This window comes from Camelus dromedarius, chromosome 1, assembly GCF_036321535.1.
Source record: "Camelus dromedarius isolate mCamDro1 chromosome 1, mCamDro1.pat, whole genome shotgun sequence".
NCBI lineage: Eukaryota > Metazoa > Chordata > Mammalia > Artiodactyla > Camelidae > Camelus > Camelus dromedarius.
The window spans coordinates 74,228,082-74,249,438 of NC_087436.1; the positions used below are offsets into that span (position 1 = coordinate 74,228,082).

At 42.4% G+C, this 21,357-nt stretch overlaps 1 protein-coding gene across 2 annotated transcripts in view; it reads left to right on the top strand.

Moving 5' to 3' along the window:
- SHROOM3 (shroom family member 3) overlaps positions 1-21,357 on the top strand; it is a 296,769-nt gene that overhangs the window by 97,769 nt on the left and 177,643 nt on the right. For both annotated transcript variants that reach the window (XM_064485530.1, XM_031471167.2), the window contains exon 2: positions 4,930-5,084. In XM_064485530.1, coding sequence (XP_064341600.1) covers positions 4,930-5,084 — 155 coding nt within the window. The remainder of the gene's footprint in view (positions 1-4,929; positions 5,085-21,357) is intronic.

A 21,357-nucleotide genomic window follows, 5' to 3' on the forward strand; every position in this document is an offset into this window, starting at 1 on the left:
TTCACACTCCCTCATGTTGATTGGGCTGCAAGGGTTAAGCGAGAGGGCAGGAGACGGGCCTGACTTCTTGCCCCTCCACACACCACATCCAGCTTCTGACATGGGCATCCAACCCTCCCCTTTACCTATATTTTATCAATATTTTGAATATATTTCTATCAGAACATGTATCACCCAGTACTGTATTTCTTTAGAGTCAGCTTCCCTAGATTTGCTCAATAAATGTTTTTTGATCATTTATTATGTGTAGGTACACCATTAGGTGTTAAATGAATTGCAATGTAAAAGACTATAAACGATGCAAAAACCAACCCTTCACATGGTCATCAGAGCAAAATCACTTTAATCCTGTAGATGTGGATGCATTTAAGATTTGAGAAGGGGAATCAGGGAAGGGTATAGCTCAAGCAGTAGAGCACATGCTTAGCATGCACGAGGTCCTGGGTTCAATCCCCAGCACCTCCTCTAAAAATAAATAAAACCTAATTACCTCCCTCCACCAAAAAAAAAAAAGGGAAGGGAGGGAGTATAATCACCTGCTCCCTAGTTTGTTAGCTTAGAGATTTCCCACCCAACTGTACACGGTACATTATCTGAAGTCATTTAACCTGCTGACAATCACGTTCTTGAAATATGCAGGTGAAATTGGACAAACAATGCCAGTGACCTCTTTAGCTACTCAAGTATTGGTCCAAAGGTTTAAAATAATAAACGTCAGTTTTCACTGAGTCCTGTTGACCGACAGTATCAGCAGAGTGTGGGGTTAGAAGAAGTGTAATCCTCTTGATGAATAGTTCAAGAGAATTACTGTTAAACCTTTGGTAAACATACTTTTTTTTTTAAAGTCATAATAACAATTTTAGAGAAACAGTGCAAATAATCGTTGTAAACTTAAGATTTATGCATCTAGTTAGCCTCAGTAGATTGAAATCAATTATGTTGTTACTAGTGCATCAGACAAATCATCTCAATATCTCAATTCATCATTTGTGATAATAAATGCAAACAGCAATATAGATTAAGGTAATTCACTGCCTTGTTTTAGCTAATAGCTTCAACTTTCTTGGTGACCAAGGTTACTACCTGAGTGACCCACTGACACTGATGCTACCAAATAGGAAGGTGACCAAAGGGCCAGCAGCAGCAGAGGAGGAGGGGAATGTGGGGGTCCCAAGTAATCCACAAGCTGATACAGCAGCCCATAATCTGGTTGGCTGAAAGGACTTAGATGAGGGGTCTACACTTCGTGCCCAGTGGCTCAATTCAAGCCTCACTTGGGTTTACTGGGACTCGACCTTTGTGAGTAGAACCCCTGGATGAATCCTAGCACCAAGTGGTCTCCCAGGACTCCTTTGATTCATTAGAAATTGCCTGACCTCCCAGGGAGAGTTTTATATGTGGATGAATTTAAGCACCCTAAGAACAGAAAGTACTCAGGCTTGTTTTGATCACTGTAGGCTCTCTGGACTGCTTCTGTGAATGGGCAAGTTTTTTAGTACAAAGATAGGAAATATATTAAAAATATTCTAGAATGTAAACTCCAAAAAGGAGAGCATAGAGTTTGTTTTCTTCCTTGGCATTTCCCCAGGCCTAGAACAGTGCCTGACACATGGTAGATGCTCAGAAGATATTTTGGACAAGAGAGTTTCTGACCTCGAGGGATTTAAAACCAAGATGAGGGGATAGGGCATGGTCAGGAATACCCATGACAAAGGTAGTGCTGTGGCTTGTCTCCAGACAGGCAGAAATCATTTAGAGGGGAAAGAGAGAGATTCTATCTGGGCTGATAGAAGTTTCATGATGGAGGAGAGGTATTTGGAGGAAAAAGGAGGAAGTGGAAAACAGAAACTGAAAATATAGGATAAGGGCTTATGCAAAAGACGAGTGTTAGAGGGAAGGTTGAAAAGTCATCTCTGGTAAGCATTAAAACCCTAAGAAGAGCATGAATCAATATGAGAGAGTTTGGAAATATTTGAGAATCAAAACAGAGCAGGTGCCCAACTAATGGTTGATAAATAAAAACTATTTCACAAAATCATCCCAGCCCCCACTTTTTTTCTGTTTTATAAATAATTACATTAATAATTACATTAATGAATAATTAATTAATTCTTTAAAGTAAGAATTTTAAGCCTAAAAGTTCTGTTCAAAGTGAAGAGATTATGAGAGACTCTGTAAATACAAGGAAAGGTTTATAGAAATAGTTTATCAGAACAATGAAGCTCTTTATAACATGCTTCCTCCTAATGTTTGCTTTCACATTAAATCAGTCACGAGAAGAACATGATATAAACTATACAAATGAGCTTTTCTTGACTTCCCTTTTTTATAAAAGAAACTGGTAATTTCCTAGGTCTCATTTTATTCTGTGTTTGGGAAAAAGTGAATTTACAGAAGGCTGGTAGGGAAGTTGAGGTGGATGAAAAGGGTATAAAGGCAGGAGAAAATGACCAACAATAGGGAATGGCTCAATGAATGAATGAAACACCATGTTTTATTCATACCAAGATGTTATAGTAGAGTTAGGTATGAGTGAAAGTAACTTCATGATATATGATTTTTCAAAACAATAGCTACCACTTTTGAAATCTTGCCTTAAGTCAGGAACCCTGTTTACCAATTCATGTGGCTTATCTCATTAATTCTCACTGCAGCACTGTGAGGCAGGTGCCATTATTAGCCCTGTTTCATGGAGGAGAAATCTGAAGCCTAGAGAGAGTAAGTGACTTCCTCTTACTTAGTTTATCTGTTTGACTCCTCAAACTCTTGGTCACCTCACTTTAATGCCTCTTTGTTACATGCCAAAAGATGGTTGAGGAGGTGTATATAGTGTGATCTCATTTTTGTAAAAAGAAAACATATATACAGGTCTTCCTTGACTTAATGATGGGGTTACATCCCAATAAACCCATTGGAAGTTGACAATATCATAAGTTGAAAATGCATTTAGTACATCTAACCAGCCGAACATCATAGCTTAGCCTAGCCTACCTTAAACGTGCTCAGAACACTGACCTTAGCCTACAGTTGGACAGAATCGTCTAACACAAAGCCTATTTTATAATAGCGTTGAATATCTCATGTAACTTACTTAATACTGTACTGAAAGTGAAAACAGGATGGTTGTGTGGGTCCAGAATGGTTATAAAGTTATCAGTCATTAATTCTGGTGATCATGTGGCTGACCGGGAGCTACCACTGCTGCCACTGTCCAGAATCATGACAGAGTATCGTTCTGCATATCACTTGCCCGGGAAAAGATCCAAATTCAAAATTCAAAGTACAGTTTCTACTGAATGAGTATCACTTTCACAGCACTGTAAAGTTGAAAAATTGTTAAGTTGAACCCTGGTAGATCAGGGACCATCTGTGTATCAATTTCATAATCTAAACTGTAAACAATGGTTACTTTAGAGAGTAACATGGAGGGAGCAGGGGTAAGACTCACTTTTCCCTTTCCCTTTATACACTTTCTTTATTTTTTTCATCCTTTATAATTAATGGATTTTAGCATATACTATTTCAATAATTAAAAATAAAATTAAAAGCTGGTAAGGACAAAATTTATAAATTTATTATAGGAATTTGGTTCATTTTATATACATTTAGATCTATTGAAGGTTATTGGACATGTGTATAATTCTGGAGAGTAATTATTGAAAAAAGAGAAGATATGGGTTAGGCTCTGTTTACTTGTTTTTTGTTTTTGTTTTATTTTTTTCCCTTTTTATTCCCCTTCATCATCATTGTCATGCCGCAAGCATCCACTGGCATACAGCACTGGATAGAGCATTATTTTGCTCTGTTGGTTTCCAAAGCATTTCATCAACTTCTCACATAATATATCAGTTACTTGTTTATCACGTTTAGTGTTTGTTTCCTGCCTCCCCACTCAGCACCAGAAGAGCAAGGATTTCTGTCTGTTTTGTTGACTGTTACAGCCTTAGCATCTAGAACAATTTCCAGCATAAAACAAGTGTTGAGTCAGTTTATTGAATGAATTACAATTTTTAATAGACTTTATTTTTTAAAGCAGCTTTAAGTTCTCAGCAAAACTGAGCAGAAAGTGGAGAGTTTCCATATATCCCCTGCTTCTCACTCCCTTGCAAAGCCTCTCTAATTGTCAACATCCCCACCCGAGTGGTACCTTTGTTACAACTGATGAACCTACACCGACACATCATCACCCAAAGTTCATAGTTGACCTTAGGGTTTACTCTTGGTGTTGGACACTCCATGGAATAATGTTATGTATCCAACCTTGTAGTATCATACAGAGCAGTTTCACTGTCCTAAACAGCCTCTCTGCTGTGCCTATTCATCCCTCCTGCCTAACCCTGGCAACCACTGACCTTTCTGTTGTTTCCATAATTTTGTCTCTTCCAGAATACCACAGAGTTAGATTCATATAGTATGTAACCTTTCCAGATTGGCCTCTTTCACTTCATAACACATATTTAATTTAAAGGTCTTCCATGCCTTTTCATGGCTTGTTAGTTCATTTCCTTTTAGTGCTGAATAATATTCCATTGTCTGGATGTACCACAGTTTATTTACCCAATGAGTTATAATTTTAGACCAAAAACAAGGAGGTAAGAAGAACGCAACTTCTAAAAGAATAAAATTGTTGCTTTGAAGGACTTTGGGAGTTGACGATTAAAGGGGTGGTGGTGGTGAGCACGCAGGGGATCCTGAGTGGCTTTCCGATGGAAACCGAGTTCCTTCATCCCTTGGGCTAGTGTTTCCGAGCGCCCTCTGTGGGCAGGCTAGGGGCTGGATGCCCGAGGCTACGGAAACAGGAGGTGGCCCCTGCCTTCTGGGAGTTTATCGTGGGAGTGGGGTGTGGCCGCAGCCTGTTGGGCCGGCTCCGCGGGATCCCAGGCAGGGCTCCGGGGACTCACCCTGTGGCTGTCTCGTCTTTCTGAGCAGATCGAAGAAGGGGGCAAAGCGGACCTGGTGAGCTCCAAACTTCGGGCCGGGGATGAGGTGGTGCACATCAACGAGGTGGCGCTGAGCAGCTCCAGAAGGGAGGCCGTTTCCCTGGTGAAAGGATCCTACAAGACCCTGAGGCTGGTGGTGCGCAGGTAGGCGGGGCGTGCGCCCAGGTTCCTCCCCATCCGCTCCTGGAAAGAGCGTGTTCTTTAAACCTCGCCGTGGTGATCCTTCTGCTGCCCCCTACCCCTCAATTTTCCTTTTTTCCTTGCCCTTCTTGTGCCATGTGAAGACATTTCAGACATGACTGTCTGGTGAAACACTGGCTTCCCCAGCAGGTATTGGGCTGACGGGATTCCCCTCTCACTGTACTTCCTACATTTCCGGGACTGATGTAAAGTGGCCCTGATCCCGATGAGGTCAGAGCTCCGTGAAGTGTCCTCTCCTTGTGGGACTGGAGAAAGCGATGGGCTTGGAGGTTAGATGGCATTCCACTAGCCTCACCTCCCCCAGGGGGGTCATCAGAACAAGTGAATTCCTTCTTTGTTTTGTTTTGTTTTGTTTTGTCTTTCTTGTTGTGATAGTGGTGGTTCCTCTGCGGGGAAAGGTTTGGATTGTGATGCGTTTTAATGCCTTAAAGTAAGAAGTTGCCTAGTCCTGGGAAAACAGCTCATGGCAAAGGGAATTTCTTGTGAAAAGAGGGAGGGAATTAAATTTTTTTTTTAAAATCACACAAACCAAGCATTGCTGGAGATGTTTTATGTGTGTTAGTTCATAAGCACTAACAAGAATCTGGTGAGACAGCTATCTCTAACTCCATTTTAGAGGCGAGAGGTTAAGTGAGTTGCTGAAGGTAGCAGGGCTGGTAAGTGGAAGAGCCAGAAAAGAGTTCATCTAGATGCCCCTGGTTCCTTCACCAGCCACTGGAGTGTTACTGTGTTGACCTACTAAGTGTTGGGCCTACACATTTTGCTTATTGGGATAGTTCTTCATTAATCAGGTTTGAGCTGCCTCCCATGGCAACTACATGTTATCATATTTGAGAATGTTCTAGTTGGCTGAAACTTTAAGAGTCTTTAATCAAGCCACTCCATTTGCAAGATGTGAAAAACAAGCTAGTCTTCTCATCATGCCTCAGACAGTCTCTTAGGGGACCATTCACTTCTGCATTCATTCATTCCTCAAAGTCTACTGAGTGAGCCCTTGCTCAGGGGAACTACCCCTCCTCCCAAGCATAAAAACAGCAATGGGTGTGGTCCCACCATGTCCCCAGGCTCTAGTGACTCTCCTCAGTGTGCTGGACTGTGTCTGGTTTCCCTTCAGGGCCATCTAACCAGACCTTGCTTCTCTGGTGGCCAGTGAAGCAGAGTGGCTCAAAGCATAGGCACCAGAGTCAGATCAGACCTGGGTTCAAATTCTAGGGCTGCCATCTTCCAGCTGTGTGATCTTGGGCAAGTTACTTAGCCTTGTTGTATTCAGTTTACATATTTTAAAATGGGGATTAGAATACCCACTTTACAAGGTGAATAGAATGGTTAAGTGAAATATTCTAGTGGTAACTCGTGGTAACCACAGATGCTGCTGCTATTATTTATGTTATTATTGGCCAACTCTAGACATAAGCCCATTCTTTGTGAGTCAAGATTTGAGTAAAGCAAGAAGTCATCCCAAGCATGGTGGCCAGTTGCTCACACAGATGGGTAGGAAGGCTGAGAACCATTCGACCTGTTCCATGTGTCCAGAAAAGTGCTGAGAGTTGTGGACTCACTTTGATATTGAAACTCAAAGCCCAGCCTGAGAACACTGGCATTTATCTGTTGAGGACTGACAGCAGAATCTACGCTCCCGATGTGTTTTGCTGGGACTCTGGTGATCGATTAACCTCTGGAGAGGGCTGTCCTGTTTCCTGCCATGAAAAGTAGTCATGCTGGGTTCTGGTTATGCCTTCTAGTTGATAGTGACATGAGAGTTGAATTACTTCTTCTAGCAGAACAGGAAACAGACAGTCCTGGGGTTGAAAACTGGCCTTGTCACTTGCAAATTATGTGACTTTGGGCCCCTTTAAGCCTCAATTTTTCTCATTTATAAAATAATAATAGGAAATAATAATTCCTGCCTCAAAAGGGCAGTATGAGGATTTAATGTGTAAAGTATAAGTACATAGGAAATGTGCAATATTTGAGCATAATTATCCTGGATTGGGTTAGAAAGGCATGTGACAAATGGAATATTGCCATATTGCCAAACATGCTGGATGTCTGGTTATTGAGAAGTGTCCCCCAACTTTATTCCGTTGGTGAATTTACCACTATTAAAGGGCTAGTCCCCAGACTTACAGGTGCAGAACTGATCATGACAGTGCCCAGGATCTCATGGAATTTAGGAATGTTAATTCACATTATCTAAACTCACAGGAAATTGAAGGCTATACACCACAATGTCAAAGCATTAACTCATTTTGGAAAAGACAGCTCTAAGTGAAACAAGTATCCCACGTGGACGAAAACTCAGTATACTATGTTATCCCCACAGGAAAATGAAATAGGAAGTCTGACCATAATTAGGTCAGGAGGCTGCATGGTGCTCTCAGACTCAGGGTGAGGAGTGGTTTGAGGCTCCAGAGTGTGCGGGCATCCGCGCGGATGGCCAGATGGCCCATCTTTCCATTAGAGACCTGTCTGCCAAGCGGGCCAGACACTGGCACTGCTGAATCGGGGCCCTTTCCCCTCTGGACGGCAGGGAATCCTTCTGCCAAAGCGCTCCTCTCCAATCTCATTTCTTCTCTGCGTCCACACCAAATCCCTTTGTGATTGACACATTCTTTCTTTAGAGATGCTAATGTGATCGATAAGGTTACTGAAGAGTGCTTGCTGTCTATGCGGCTGCTGTGGGAAACATTTTGTCTCTAAGATGCCTTTTGAATATGTCTTATCTCATCGATTATGTGTTGATTTTTATAGTTGAACTCCCCGAGTTTGAGGACAAGGAGGCAGTCTTTACTTCTCACACATACTTAGCAATGAGGATTCATGAACATGCCTTGGTGGACATGGATTGACATTCCTCCCTTACCTTTCACAGAACTGGGTAGAAGCCCTTTTACTCTGGATTGATCTGACTTTGTATTTAATAGAGCTGTCTGTCACTTTCCGGAGAAGTCTTACCTTTATACCTTGGCACTTGTCATGTCCAGAGATTTCATCTCCTTCCATTTGATTCTGACAGGGTGACTTGTGATAGTTCATTTACTAGCTTTCCTTTTTTTCCCCTAAATTATCTCTGTCTTTTGATGGAGGTGGATTCCAGGAAACGTAATTGGGGGGATCTGTTCCCTGGAGAAATCATTTGTGTAGTAAATATGTGTATACCAGGAACTCCATCTGTACCTGCCTCTTTTTCTCTTAAAGCTGGTTTTGGGTGGGTGAGGGTGACACCTCATGTCGGCAGCTTCCACATCCAACATAAATATGCCAAGAATGCGGAGCAGAGTGGAGGTGTTTACATAAGTTTTGAGGGTATCTTACCCAGTGACCAAAAACAATCAAAAGTAAAAACACCTTCTTAAAAGGCTACAGTGACAAGAGAAATGCAAAGTCTCAAGTGAGTTGTGGGTCAGTGACCTTAGAAGGTCTGCTGACCCACAAAGAAGGCAAAGTTTAGTCCTCTGGGGGGAGGGAGTGAGGGGTGATTTGGGTGCTGCAAGAACAGAGAATGTGTCTGCTGCCGAGTGCACAGGGAGGGAAGGTCTGCAGCTAGTGGGGGATAAACGGGGAGGAAATGATAAAATAAGAAGGAAGCCAAAGAAAAGACCTTCAAAAAGAAAAACAAACATCTTCCAGTTGGAGGAGAAACCTTTGTGAATGCAAAGGTATAAAGTATGTATATTAGGAAAGCAGACATGTACACAAATAAGAGTCAATACTCTGAAATACTCTGAACCCTCTCTAAAATCAGCAGAGACTTTATTTAGATAGGTGTAAAATGCGCGTCCTAGAACCAGTAACCTTTAGAATGGAAACTAAAGACAAAGGAAAAGGTCTTCAGGTTTAATTTAAATCCCTGATGGTGATGTAAGGTGCTTTTAGTCCAAAGAGTACGCACTGCTGTTCAGAGATAACCTACAATTTAAATTTTAAAAATCAGAGGCTACATTTCTCCTTCAGAACAGGTTGTTGAGATTAATTGCTGTGTATGCGTCTAACCTCACGTTTTTGCCAGGAGTTGGGACTCAGATTCCTGTCCTGAATCAGATCCTCAGAAAGGCACTGTAACCAATGGATCTGTAATCCCCATAAGGATGCCTGCAACCCCCATTTTTCCTGGCAAATCCAACCTCTCAGCCTACTGCATCAAGGTGCTGTTTTTGTCAAATACTATCCTACTCCTAAGTTTGGTATCAATGGTTGGCTTGACAAAGAAAAGTTTTGGGGTATATTTCATGGTAATTATTATTATTATTATTTTTGTTTTTTTGCAAGGCTCATGGAAGCCATTTGAAAGTCTGATTCATTCTTCCAAGGAGAAAGGATGCATGAGATGGTGAGGCAGGTTTGACCTGCCTGGAAAGCAAGTGATTTGATCTATTTGATTCTTGCCTCAAAGGATTGTTGTGAGGATTAAATGAGAAAGATGTACGTTCAATATGTAAAGTGTGGTAATTAAAGCATGAACTGTCCTGAAAATAAATTGCATATTTGTGAGTAAATTACTTCTTGAAAGAAGCCCATCTTAATCTCTAGAACATAGCATACAATAGGAGGTCCTGGTGAATGGGAAGGCTGGATAGGGAAATGGTCTTTCTGGGTACAGGAGGCACCATGTCTGATTCAGAACACTAAACAGAGGGTGGGAAAACCCCTTTTTAAAATGAAATCTTACTCTTGAACCTTTCCACCATCCCTGCAAATTTAATATAGCTTCTCTCCTTCCCATTCAATTTGTCTATGAGTTGATGTGTTGTAAGGGAACTTTTATTTTTTATTTGATTGAATGAATATGTGTGTGTGAAAAGGAAAAGGAGAAGTAAAAGTAGATCACATTTTATTGGGAAAAGTGAGATTGATGAGAGAGGAGGGTTAAATTAATTAAAAAACAAAACAAAACAAAAAAGTGCAACACTGAATAAGCATTTGCCTAAAATATGTGTATTCCCAGGCTCTTTGACTTGCCTTGTGTTGGAACTCAGATTCCTGTCCTGAATTGAATAATCAGAATTAGTGGGGGCCAGAGTGAGAATCTAAGTCTTGTCACTTTCAGCCCATGGCTCTGCCTGGAGGTAGAAATGAGGGACCAGCATCCAGAGATGTGTAGTGGCTCCCCCAAGGCCACGTGCTAATGGAGCCAACGTGAGAAAGGAGGTCTCTGAGAAGTAGGTCTTGGAGCCTCTTGACATTTCAAGCAGTGAGCTAGTGCTTTCCATCCGGCTGCCTCCTTCATTTAGAAGGAGAAATGGACATATTCTCACTAAACAGAAATATTTGTGATTCTTAAAAAACAGAAAAAAAAAAAAAAAAAGAAAACCCAAATAAACTGAGTTTTAATTCACCCAGGAAAAACTTAAATGAGAGGCGATTCCCCGATTCCCCACTGACCTTGAACTTCCTGGGGAGTTGAGAAGAAGTGCATTTCACTGCTTTGTGCCCCCAGCTTACTCGAGGCTCTCCATCAGCCTCTGGAAATAAAACTACTTGTTGCCTTACAGCTGCTGCCTCCCTCCTAACACAAGTGATGATGAAATTAAGTTCACCACCACCCTTGGGCCCATGAATAGACCGTCCCACATTTCTGAGGGTTAGCAGAATCGTTCTTTTTATAACAGGGTGAGATGACATTATTGGAATGGAATGGAATGGGTGCTCACACATGTGCTACCTCCGTCTCAGGTTTCTGTGACCTTTTCACGTCTAGATTGAGTTGTGAGACTGTAACTCGCCAAGGATTTGCAAGTTAGTGATCTTGAAAGAAGTATCTGGTTCTGGGCGGAATGCTTTTAATATTATGAATTAAAAAGAAGGATTTTGCAAACCAGTTCCTTTTCCAACTCAGGGTTACAGTTTATGAAAGAACACAATTCCTTCGATATTATCACTATCCCCTCCCCACATCCTTCACACTTTTTTGCCACCTACCTTCCCACCACCTGACAGATTCTATTCCCTTAAAAAGCATTTATATTCTTAAAGCATCTTACTCTGATTAACCACCTAATGTCTCTTTTTAACTATTTTAAAGCAGCTTAAAGAAACAGTTCATTAAGAGCTTTAAAAAGTAAATTGAGCAGAACTCCCCGTTTTTAAAGCAATGAAGTTTGAAGGGAGGGTTGAAACTTTTCTAGAACATAAAAAGCATCTAGTTTTTTCCCCCTTATAAATTTACAACCTCTAAACAAGGCTGCGTGGCACCAAGTTGCCAGTGCTCAGCTGTGAGGTGGTGAACAGCATGGGAAGAGAAGTCTGTGTTGTTAGGATTCCAATCGCAGTGGGGCTGTGTTCTGGCCGTGGTGCCACGAGCACAACTCAGTCTCTCTGAGACTAAGTTTCTTCTTAAAGTAGAGAATAGTAATAATATCTTCCCTGCCGAGTTGCTGTAAGAGTGAAATAAGATAGTGTATATGAAAATGGTTCATTGGAATAAAATAGAGCCCTTATTCCATGAGAAGCTTCTACCATACAGTCTCAGCTTATGAAAATTCACCTGACTGCATTCTCTTATGATGGTTCTATTTAATGTGCTAATTTGACTTGTTTCTGTAAATGAGAACATAGGGTTTTAAAGTTCTGATTGTAACCTTTTTGCTAAGAGGAAATGTTTTAAAGACAGTGCCAACTAGGCCCAAGTTCAGAATGGAGATTTAAAGAAAAAAAAAGACCATGTTTTCTGGAGAACTTGAGTAGGAAGGGTTCTGATTCTGAAACACATCAGAGCACCTTGGTGAGAGGCTGAGCTAAGGAAAAGGACCCTCCAACTGCAGAAGGGGGCTCTCAAAGCAAGTGTCTTTCATTTCCTGTTGCATTTTTGTCCCATTGAATTAAGTGGTTAGTTATGTGGGCACATGTAACACAGGCTGAGTGATTTGAAAAGGTCAGTTCTTTAGACAGCACAACATTTGGCCTTTGGGAAAATTATGATGTCAAAAAACAACTCTCTTGTGGGCAGGCAGGAGTTGAGGACAAATAGAAAAGGAACAATAAACTTTTGATAGGCAATTGCAAAACCATTCTTTTTTTTTTTTTCTTTTTTTAACTATCTTCTTTTTTAAATGCTTAATTAATTTATTTATTGTTATTGTTATTGTTGTTGTTGTTGTTGTTGTTATTTTCCCTTAACGTAGACACTAGGGATTGAATCCAGGACCTCATGCAGGCCAAGTGCGCTCTACCACTGAGCTCTGCCCCCTACCCCCTAAAACTGTTCCTGAAGCTCCAGGTACTCACTACGTGCACATAGATGTGGCCTCCTCCACCTCACCTGGACACAGAATCCAAATTTGGAAGATTTTTGTCCCCTGTAAGTTCCAAGAATTGCCTCTCAACATATAAAAAGGAGCTCCATGCTGTGCTCTATGGCTAAGCCCTCTGTGGAGGTGCAGGTAGGGGCGTGTGAGTACCGGTGTCCTCCAAGGAGATCACTGAGCAGTGGTGGCAGCCAATATGGCGGCAGTGTGACTCTGACTCATGTGTTGGGAGCTTTTGACATCTCGAGTGATACTTCCTTTCTCCACATACCTCCCTAATGCTTGGGATGACCCTCTCAGCTGCTACTGCCCTCCACCATTACTTCACTTGTCCCTCACTCTTCTGCTCTCTGCGATTCTTCCTTTGAGCAAAGACTGGCTGATACCTGGGACATGAATACAAATCCCAAACTGCAGTACAGTCTGCATCCCATCTGAGGACCCAGGATTAGACTTTCCCAGAGGGGAATCAGGCTATCTGAGAACTGTGGTAACTTACCCTTTCAACATTTTTTCCACTTGAGCAAGTGGTTGAGAGGAGGGGAAGGAGGCAGCTGCAGTGGCCTTCGACCCCCAGGAACGTTTCCAGGAGGCCTGGCATCATGGGAATTCGCTCAGGAGGCTTTGAGGAGGCATTTCAATCCTGCTGAGATCATACTCAGAGCAGTTCTGGGCTTCCCTGGAGTCTTAGGTTTGAATGTCACTGTCTAGAAGTATAGTATCTGATTTCCTAACCAGTTGTTCCTTCCCGTGGAAAATTCATGTAACACGTTATTAGGTTTCCTAAGAGGTATGCAATAAGACTCCCTTACTGTAATGAGAAAAGGGACATTTTTCCTACAACACATAATGATAACTGCTATTTCTATTCATTGGGTTACATATGCTCACTGGCTACGCAGTTAACACTGGCCCTACAAAGGAATGCCGTATTGTTCCCCAGGAAGGAGGTTTGATGATAAAAGACCTGGTTTCATTCCTGGGATAACATGGTTTTACTTCAGACAAATGTATTCCAAGCAGGAGTCACCAGTCCATGCCCAGTCATTAAGGAATGGCACTCACATATCTGCCTGAGCCTTTGTGGAGGATATGAAGTCTGAGTTCTGAGATCACACAAAAATTATGTGGAATCATTTCCCCTAGTTCTAAATGTGGGCGTATTAGCTAAAATATATAAGTTTGGATGGATAATTCTGATTTAGGATATGAGTCAAACATTTGTAATTCTGCATCCTTGCATCAAAGTGGCTTAAAGCTGGTTCGACTCAAGCTTGACTACACTTTGGAATTCCCTAAGGAGTTAATAACAAACAAACTGATGCTCCCACCCTGCAAAGATTCTGTTATAATTGGGGTAGGGTGTAGCCTGGCATTGCACATTTTTATACTTGCTCAGGTGATTCTAATGTGCAGTGATGGTTGAGAACCACTGGTTTAAGCTGTGAGTTGAGTGATATAGAGAAACAACAAGTAGGTAGAAACTAAGAGGGGAAAGAAAGACACGCAGAATGGAAAGGGGCATGAGGATAGCAGCGGGAAGAGAATCAAAAGCCAGTCAAGACAGGCAGCGAGTGGAGCAGAGCCTTATGACTGGGGGCAACTAAAGTGCAAAAACAGAGCCCCTGCTGAGGTCTCAGGACCGCCTGTGGGGACTGGCTGCTCCCAGCATTGGCTTCTGCTTGTGCATTTCTGTGATCTCTGTTTCTCATTACTGCTATATGGAGGTGTCGTTTTTAAAAAGCTCATCAAGTGATGTTTCCACTGACAGATGGGCATGGGCAGGGGAGCACTTGTCTGGCCCTCCCTGAAAACACCTGTGACTTGAGCCATTGTCACACGCTGCTGCTCCAGGAGTTCATTTTTACCAGCAGGTGTTGGGACCGTCCAGCCGTTCTGAGCGGGTGGAACCATCCCCATCACACTGCAGTTGCCATGTTCACTCTGCATGCCATTTCTGGATGGTGCCATGAAACAAACCATGAAAGAAGGATGGCTTGATGCCATTGAACTTATTCAGTCTCATGGGACGTTGTCTGTGAAGACAATGTCAAGAGGTCCTGGAGTGAAACAAGGCGTGAGCATCTTCATGGAATATTCATCTACTCATCTGCCCCTGGTTTTGAAAAGTCACACTTTGGATAGCTTTAGTGTCAGTCCCCCATTTCTTGGGACCCAGGGATAGAGAAATGGTTTTTGGAAAGGTTGTTAAGTACCACCCACCACACATCTCCTTAATGCTACATCAGAGCTTTGAGGCTGTTTTGTCCTGTTCTGGGTAATTCCACATTTTGCTGACCCCTTTCCTTCTGGATTATATATTTTTACGTCTTATTTAATTATAAATGCTCCAAAATCACAGGTATCCTAGCAAGGTCCTGGCGGGAGACTTAAAAGTATATGTTTGGTGGCGGGACAGACTGGAATTTCAAAATGTAGAATAGATAAACAAGATTATACTGTATAGCACAGGGAAAAAATGTTTAAAAAAAGGCAAAAAAAATAATAAAGTATATGTCTGGGAACACTAAGAATCCTATGCAGTGCTTACCCTTCCAAAGGCAGAGAAACCCCTGGTCTGTGTGACTTGACATGACCCTTAAGGTTCTTTTCCCTTTGACCATTGCCAATTAAAGCGGTGACCTCAAATATGTGTTTGTTGCTACCTGTCTTCTCATGGTTCTGTTACCTCTGGCATCCTAGTGTGTGGCAATTTCTTATTTTTTATTTTTTAAAAAAATTTATTTTTTTTATTGAAGTGTAGATAGTTTACAATGTTATGTTAATTTCTGGTGTACAGCATAGTGATTTAGTTATACACATATATATACCTTTTCATATTCTTTTTCATTATAGGCTGTTACAAGATACTGAATATAGTTCCCTGTGCTCTACGGTGAGACCTTGTGGTTTATCTATTTCATATATAGTAGTTAGTGTCTGCAATCCCGAACTCCCAATTTATCTCTCCCCCTCCCCCTCTTACCCACCTGGTAACCATAAGTTTTATTCTCTGTCTGTGAGTCTGTTTCTGTTTTCTAAATAAGTTCATTTATGTCCTTTCGTTTTTGTTGTCCCACATGTAAGTAATCTTATATGGTATTTTCCTTTCTCTTTCTGGCCTACCTCACTTAGAATGACTTAGGTTGCTTCCCTGTCTTGGCTATTGTCAGTAGTGCTGCTATGAGCACTGGGGTGCATGTATCTTTTTGAACTAGAGTTTCCTCCAGATATATGCCCAAGAGTGGGATTACATGTTGCAGATTTGAAGTCTTATGTGTCCTTGGTAAAATTATACCTCTAAAACCAGCCTTTTTATGCTTTTCCCTCTGTCACTAAAATGTCTGTTCCACTGCCTGCCTGGTCTTGAGTCCCACGTCGCTCTGTCTCCACTAGCTGCTGGATCGCCTGTACAGTTTGTCAGTGCATTTGAAAAATGCAGTTTTCCCACTTCATCCTTATTCTGCTGTCAAACTCCTGTCTGATGCTGTTTACATAGTGGGTGGGAGGTGTGAAATTATTCTTGAGGATGCTTGCTTGGTTAGTGTGTTTATTGTTTATGTGGGAAGGTTGCTATGCTGTTTTCATGAAGACTGTGATTCTAAGGAGGATTTTAAAAGGATTCTTTGGAATGTTTCTTTAAAGGGGTCTCTTAGGAATCAGCCGTTGTTATTTATTGATGGTAAATGAGCAGGACCTGCAGACCCTGGACACCTGAAACCGTCTTTCATGGATTTGTCACGGGAGTGAGATGTTTTCCTAACCGTCTGTCCTTCCCCCTCATAACTTAAAGGAGCAAAAGATGAACGAGAATCATTGTTTTTCACTAGTGGCTGCATACTACTTACTTTTTTTTTTTTTTTAAAGTAAGTTGAAATGGTTGATTTACCCTTTTGACTTGCCCCTGGTTCCCTTTAGGTATTTGCTCAAACGTCAGCCTTCCCTGCACAGCCAGTCACTGTTGGAACCCCCTTCCTGCTGTAGCCCCAACACCTCTTATTTTTCATTTTTCATTCTGTTCCCTCTCATTAGATTATAAACTCCTCGATGACAGGGATTTTGTTCAGTGTGGTATCCCCCGTGCCTAGAATGATTCTTGGCACATGGTGTGTACACACTGAATATTTGTGAAGCAGAACATACCCAGTGAAAACAAGGGAAGCTGTGTGGTGCGGTGGATGGGCACACACGCCCTGAGCCAGGTTGCCTGACTTTGAATCCCAGCTTTAGCATTTGCTAGTCAAGTGCCTTAACCGCTAACATAGTTTTATCATCCGTAAAACGGATGTGTTAACAGTATCTCTCCCTGGTGTAGTAAGTTGCTGTATAAATGTCAGCTGTTATGAATGATGTCACTGGACAGCATTAGTCCTTTGTCCTGCATTAAGAGCTCGCGGAGGGGCACTGTCTGTCAGCTGAGGTTTTAAAGCTGATTCGATGCAATCTGGCCAGCCATAAGCCACCATTAGCATCAAGTTGCCTTGACCCCCTTTCTGGGAGTCAAGGCAATTCAGAGGGACACCGGACCAAGGATGGAGGCAGATTCCTGAGGACATTGTTTGAGCCCGTGGATCCAGTCAGATCCAGTGAGACCCTACTCTTTTTGGTTGTGTGAGCCAATAAACCTCCTTTATGCTTAAAGAAAAAAGAGTTCATTGGGGTGGACAGGCTGGGCTCCTCTTCACTGCCCTTATGGTCAAGAGTCTCCTTGCCAGACTGGACCGCTCTTTTCACCTGCATCCCCCACTGAAGAAGGCTCCTTCTGGAAGGGTTTCTCCCTGCTGTGAAATGAGATAGACCGGACGCCCTCCACACTTTGTGCCCAGTCCTCCCTCAGTGAGGTCTTTTCTCCAGCCCTCCCTTGGGGGTTAGGTCCTGGGAGCCTGACTTTCAGGATGCTCCTCGTGGCAGGGCCCGCCCTTCACTGTGCCCTCAGCTCCTGCAAGCTTCACTGGAGTCAGGGCCTCTGCAGTCCCCTGTCACTTGGAGCTTGGGGTTCCTTTCTGATCCCCACTCCAGCAGCAGTGCTGTTTGGTGGTAATGGGCACTGGTTTGCAATTGGACAGGACTTGGTCTGCAACCCTGCCCCTTACTGGGAGGGTGGGGCCCACTGCCTTCACCCGTGCTTTACTATTTTTATTCCTCTGGGAAGTGAAGACAGTCATCCCCACTTTGTATGAAGGTTGTGACAATAAAGACAACAAGTGTGAAGCAAAAACCTGGGCCCTGGGTTTCACGCACTTCCCTTCACTCAGTGACCAGCTGTCTAGCAGATGCCACTGGGCAGAGGTGTTTCCATCCTTCCTAAGATAAGTGGTTTCTTCCCTATGTCTGGCCCAGTTTTACTGCCTCAAAGCCAGAAGACATGGTGAGAGAGCAAGATTCAAGGAGGATGAGGCTTATGTTTCCTGCTAGTCAAAGTCAGACCCAAATGGGACAGAAATCAAATTTGTCAGAATGGCCATCATTAAAAAGTCCACAAACAATAAATGCTGGAGAGGGTGTGGTAAAAACGGAACCTTCCTACACTGTTGGGAATGTAATTTGGTGCACCCATTATGGAAAATAGTATGGAGAGTCCTTAAAAAACTGAAAATAGACATCCTGTGATCCAGCAATCCCACTCCTGGGCATTTATCTAGAGGAAACTCTAATTGGAAAATGTGCATGCATTCCAGTGTTCATAGCAGCACTATTGACAATAGCCAAGACAAGGAAACAACCTAAATGTCCATTGACAGATGACTGGATAAAGAAAATGTATATTTATACAATGGAATACTACTCAGTCCTAAAAAAGAATGAAATAATGCCATTTGCAGCAACGTGAATGGACCTGAAAATCATCATTCTAAGTGAAGTAAGCCAGAGAGAGAAAGAAAAAATACCATTTGGTATCACTTACATGTGGGATCTTAAAAAAACAAAAAGGACACAAAGGAACTTATTTATAAAACAGAGACAGACTCAGACATAGAAAACAAAGTTATGGTTACCAAGGGGGACTGCAGATGGGGAGGAATAAATTGGGAGTCTGGGATTTACAGATACATACTACTATACATAAAATAGATAAACAGCAAGGTCATACTGTATAGCACAGGGGACTATATTAAGTATCTTGTAATAAACCATAATGGAAAAGAATATGAAAAAGAATATATATATATATATCTGAATTACTATGCTATACACCAGAAATTAACACAACATTGTAAATTGACTATAATTTAATTTAAGAAAAAAGAAATCAAATTTGTCATAAGGGAAAAAAATCCATGGGAAAAGGTGACCCACTGGTGACCATAGATGTAAAAGAACTTTAGTATTGGGGTGGAGGGGATCAGAGGTCACTGGCCAAGCCCCTCTCCTGATCCCTGAGAGGTCGTTCTGGAGAAGCTGCTGCCTGCTTTATGGAAGTGGAAGCACCCGGAATGGAAGGTCCAGCCACAGATCCCAGGACCAGGAACACAGAATTAGGAAGAGAAGCCAGGTTTGCTATGGCGAGCTGGCTGCGTCAGGACATCCGTGGCCACCCCAGGGCCATGCTCTTCTTTCCTTTCCTCTTGTGGCTTGTCCTTTCTCGTTGGTGGCAGGAACTGATGATTTGGTATGTTCATGTTTTATTTGATGATTCTCCCTCCTCCCTCTTTAGCATCTTTCACTTTTCACATTATCTTCTTCATACAACGGTGTTCCTCAACATGTAGACTTTAGACACATGTCCATCACAATCAGCGGTGGTGTGTGTTTAACATGCACAGCCCTGTGCTCTTCCCTACATCAGTCTCTCCATGGGGGAGCCTGCTTTGCAGCAAACTGGCCAAGTGATCCAGTGCCCACCGAGGCAGGCAGCCTGCAGCACTAGGAAGGCACCAGAGCCATCCTCCGGCTGGGGAGGTCATTCCTGTGGACCTTCCTTATCTCTTTGACCCACGTGGGACCTCACATGATGGGATCAGTGTCAATTTGAGAAACTCCATGGTTATTCCTCAAAATGAAAGAATCACTCCACGTCTCTTCTTGGCCATGATGTATACGTCAAATTCAAAATTCAGGTTTTCAACTTAAAATAGAGTTTGGGGATGGTTCTTAGCTTCCCTGAGCTCCTTCACAAACATTGTAGAACCACAACCCCAATGCACTGAAATGTTCAAAAATAGCAACAGTGTGGGGCTGGCCTTCTTTCCACAGGCGTAACAGCTTGCAGCGGTTTCTAAAAATAGACCTTTCTGTGCAGGTCACGAAGCAGGAATGGCCTCCCTGTCACTCTGTTTACACAGTTTCTCATCTGACACCTTCACAACAACCACGCTGACTTGATGAGGCCTGGGGGCCCATGTCGGGCTGTGGGAAATCTGGGGGAGCGTGACCTGCGGCTGCAGCCCCACGAGGCCAGCGGTATTTAGATTCAAGGCCCTTTCAGCCTTTGCTTCAGGATCCCTCACCCCCTTTTCCATCACTGTCACAAAGTCAGGGCAGAGGTCAGAAGCTCCGAGTCACTCCACGAGATTCTAATGAACAGAAGAATAAGCCCAGGTTCAGGGATACAAGACCTCCAAGGTTTTATTTTGTTTTATTTAATCTAGCTTGTGTTCTCCCTCTTTGCAAGCTTGCATCATACAGTTGCTAATGTAACTTTGAGACCTTTTCATAAAATGTTCAGAAAAGGCTTACTTGTCTTTGATTTTCTTAGGAACCGCCCTCCGATAGTGAGAGGTCTTCTCTTTTTGTGTGACAGTTCATGGCACCCCGGACCTGTCCCCTAAATGCAGATGATGTAGGTGGAATTAGAATGACAGTTTCTTGGGACTGACGTTCTAAAATTAAGGACAGGGGTAAAAGGGGAGCTTTTAACATTGAATATCCACGAGGTGATTGAACTGGCCCACCGGGCATTCACATTCATAAGATTTGTAGTAGGTTCTGAAGAAGTGGATTACTTGGGGTCAAATGTAGAATATTACCTCTAGGAATCAATTATGAGTTAGCCTGCCACCTCTAGAGAAGTAATTCTAGTAAGCTCTCACCTGTAGCTCTAGGTGTTCTAAGCATTCATTCTCATTTAATTCTCACGACTCCAGGAGGTAGGTATTATTATTATTACTCTATTTTACAGATGAGGAAACAGACTTAATAGGACAGCCTGGCCAAGGGGACACATCTATTAAGTGTGGATTTGAACTCCAGTCTATCTTACACAAAAGCCCAGGCTTGTTTTTAAGTCAATAGGTGTTCAGATGAGTTGGTTTTCTGTGGTTGCTCAAAATCCCGACCCAGCCCAGCAAGGGTTCTTCAGCCCCTGGAAAACCACAATTTGGGTCCATCAATGCTTTTATTTGTTTTGCTTTAAAGACAGAACTGGAGTGGGGAAGGGTATAGCTCAAGTGTGTTCAGCAAGAACAAGATCCTGGGTTCAATCCCCGGTATCTCCTCCAAAAATAAAGAAGTAAAATAGATTACCTACCTGCCCCCCCAATAAAGACAAAACTCACTGGTGCCCTTCGTTTTCCCAGCCATGTTGACTCACCTTCTCTTAAATAAATTAACCCTCCCATCTTGTCTAACTCCTTTGATGAGAGCAAGTTCACGTGCCAATAAAAATAGAAATAGGAGAAACAACACAGTAAGAAGGGAGAAGAGACCGCGGGTTTTGTGGTTATTACGGTATGAATATAGGCCGATCATTTTCTACTGTCCCCCAAAACAAAACAAAAAATCAGTCATAGTTTGTTCTATCATTTATTGTATCTTATTTTAGTGGAGGTGCTGGGGATTAAACCCAGGGCCTTGGGCATGCTAATCATGTATTCTGCCTCTGAGCTATACCTTCCCTATTTTATAATTTTTAATGGTTGAAATACCTGTTTAATATTGAGATGTTGGAACGTTGATTATTTTTATAAGAGAAATCACTTCTCTCCCAGATAGTAGATGCTTAATAAATGCTATTGAGTTTAAGGTACTTAACT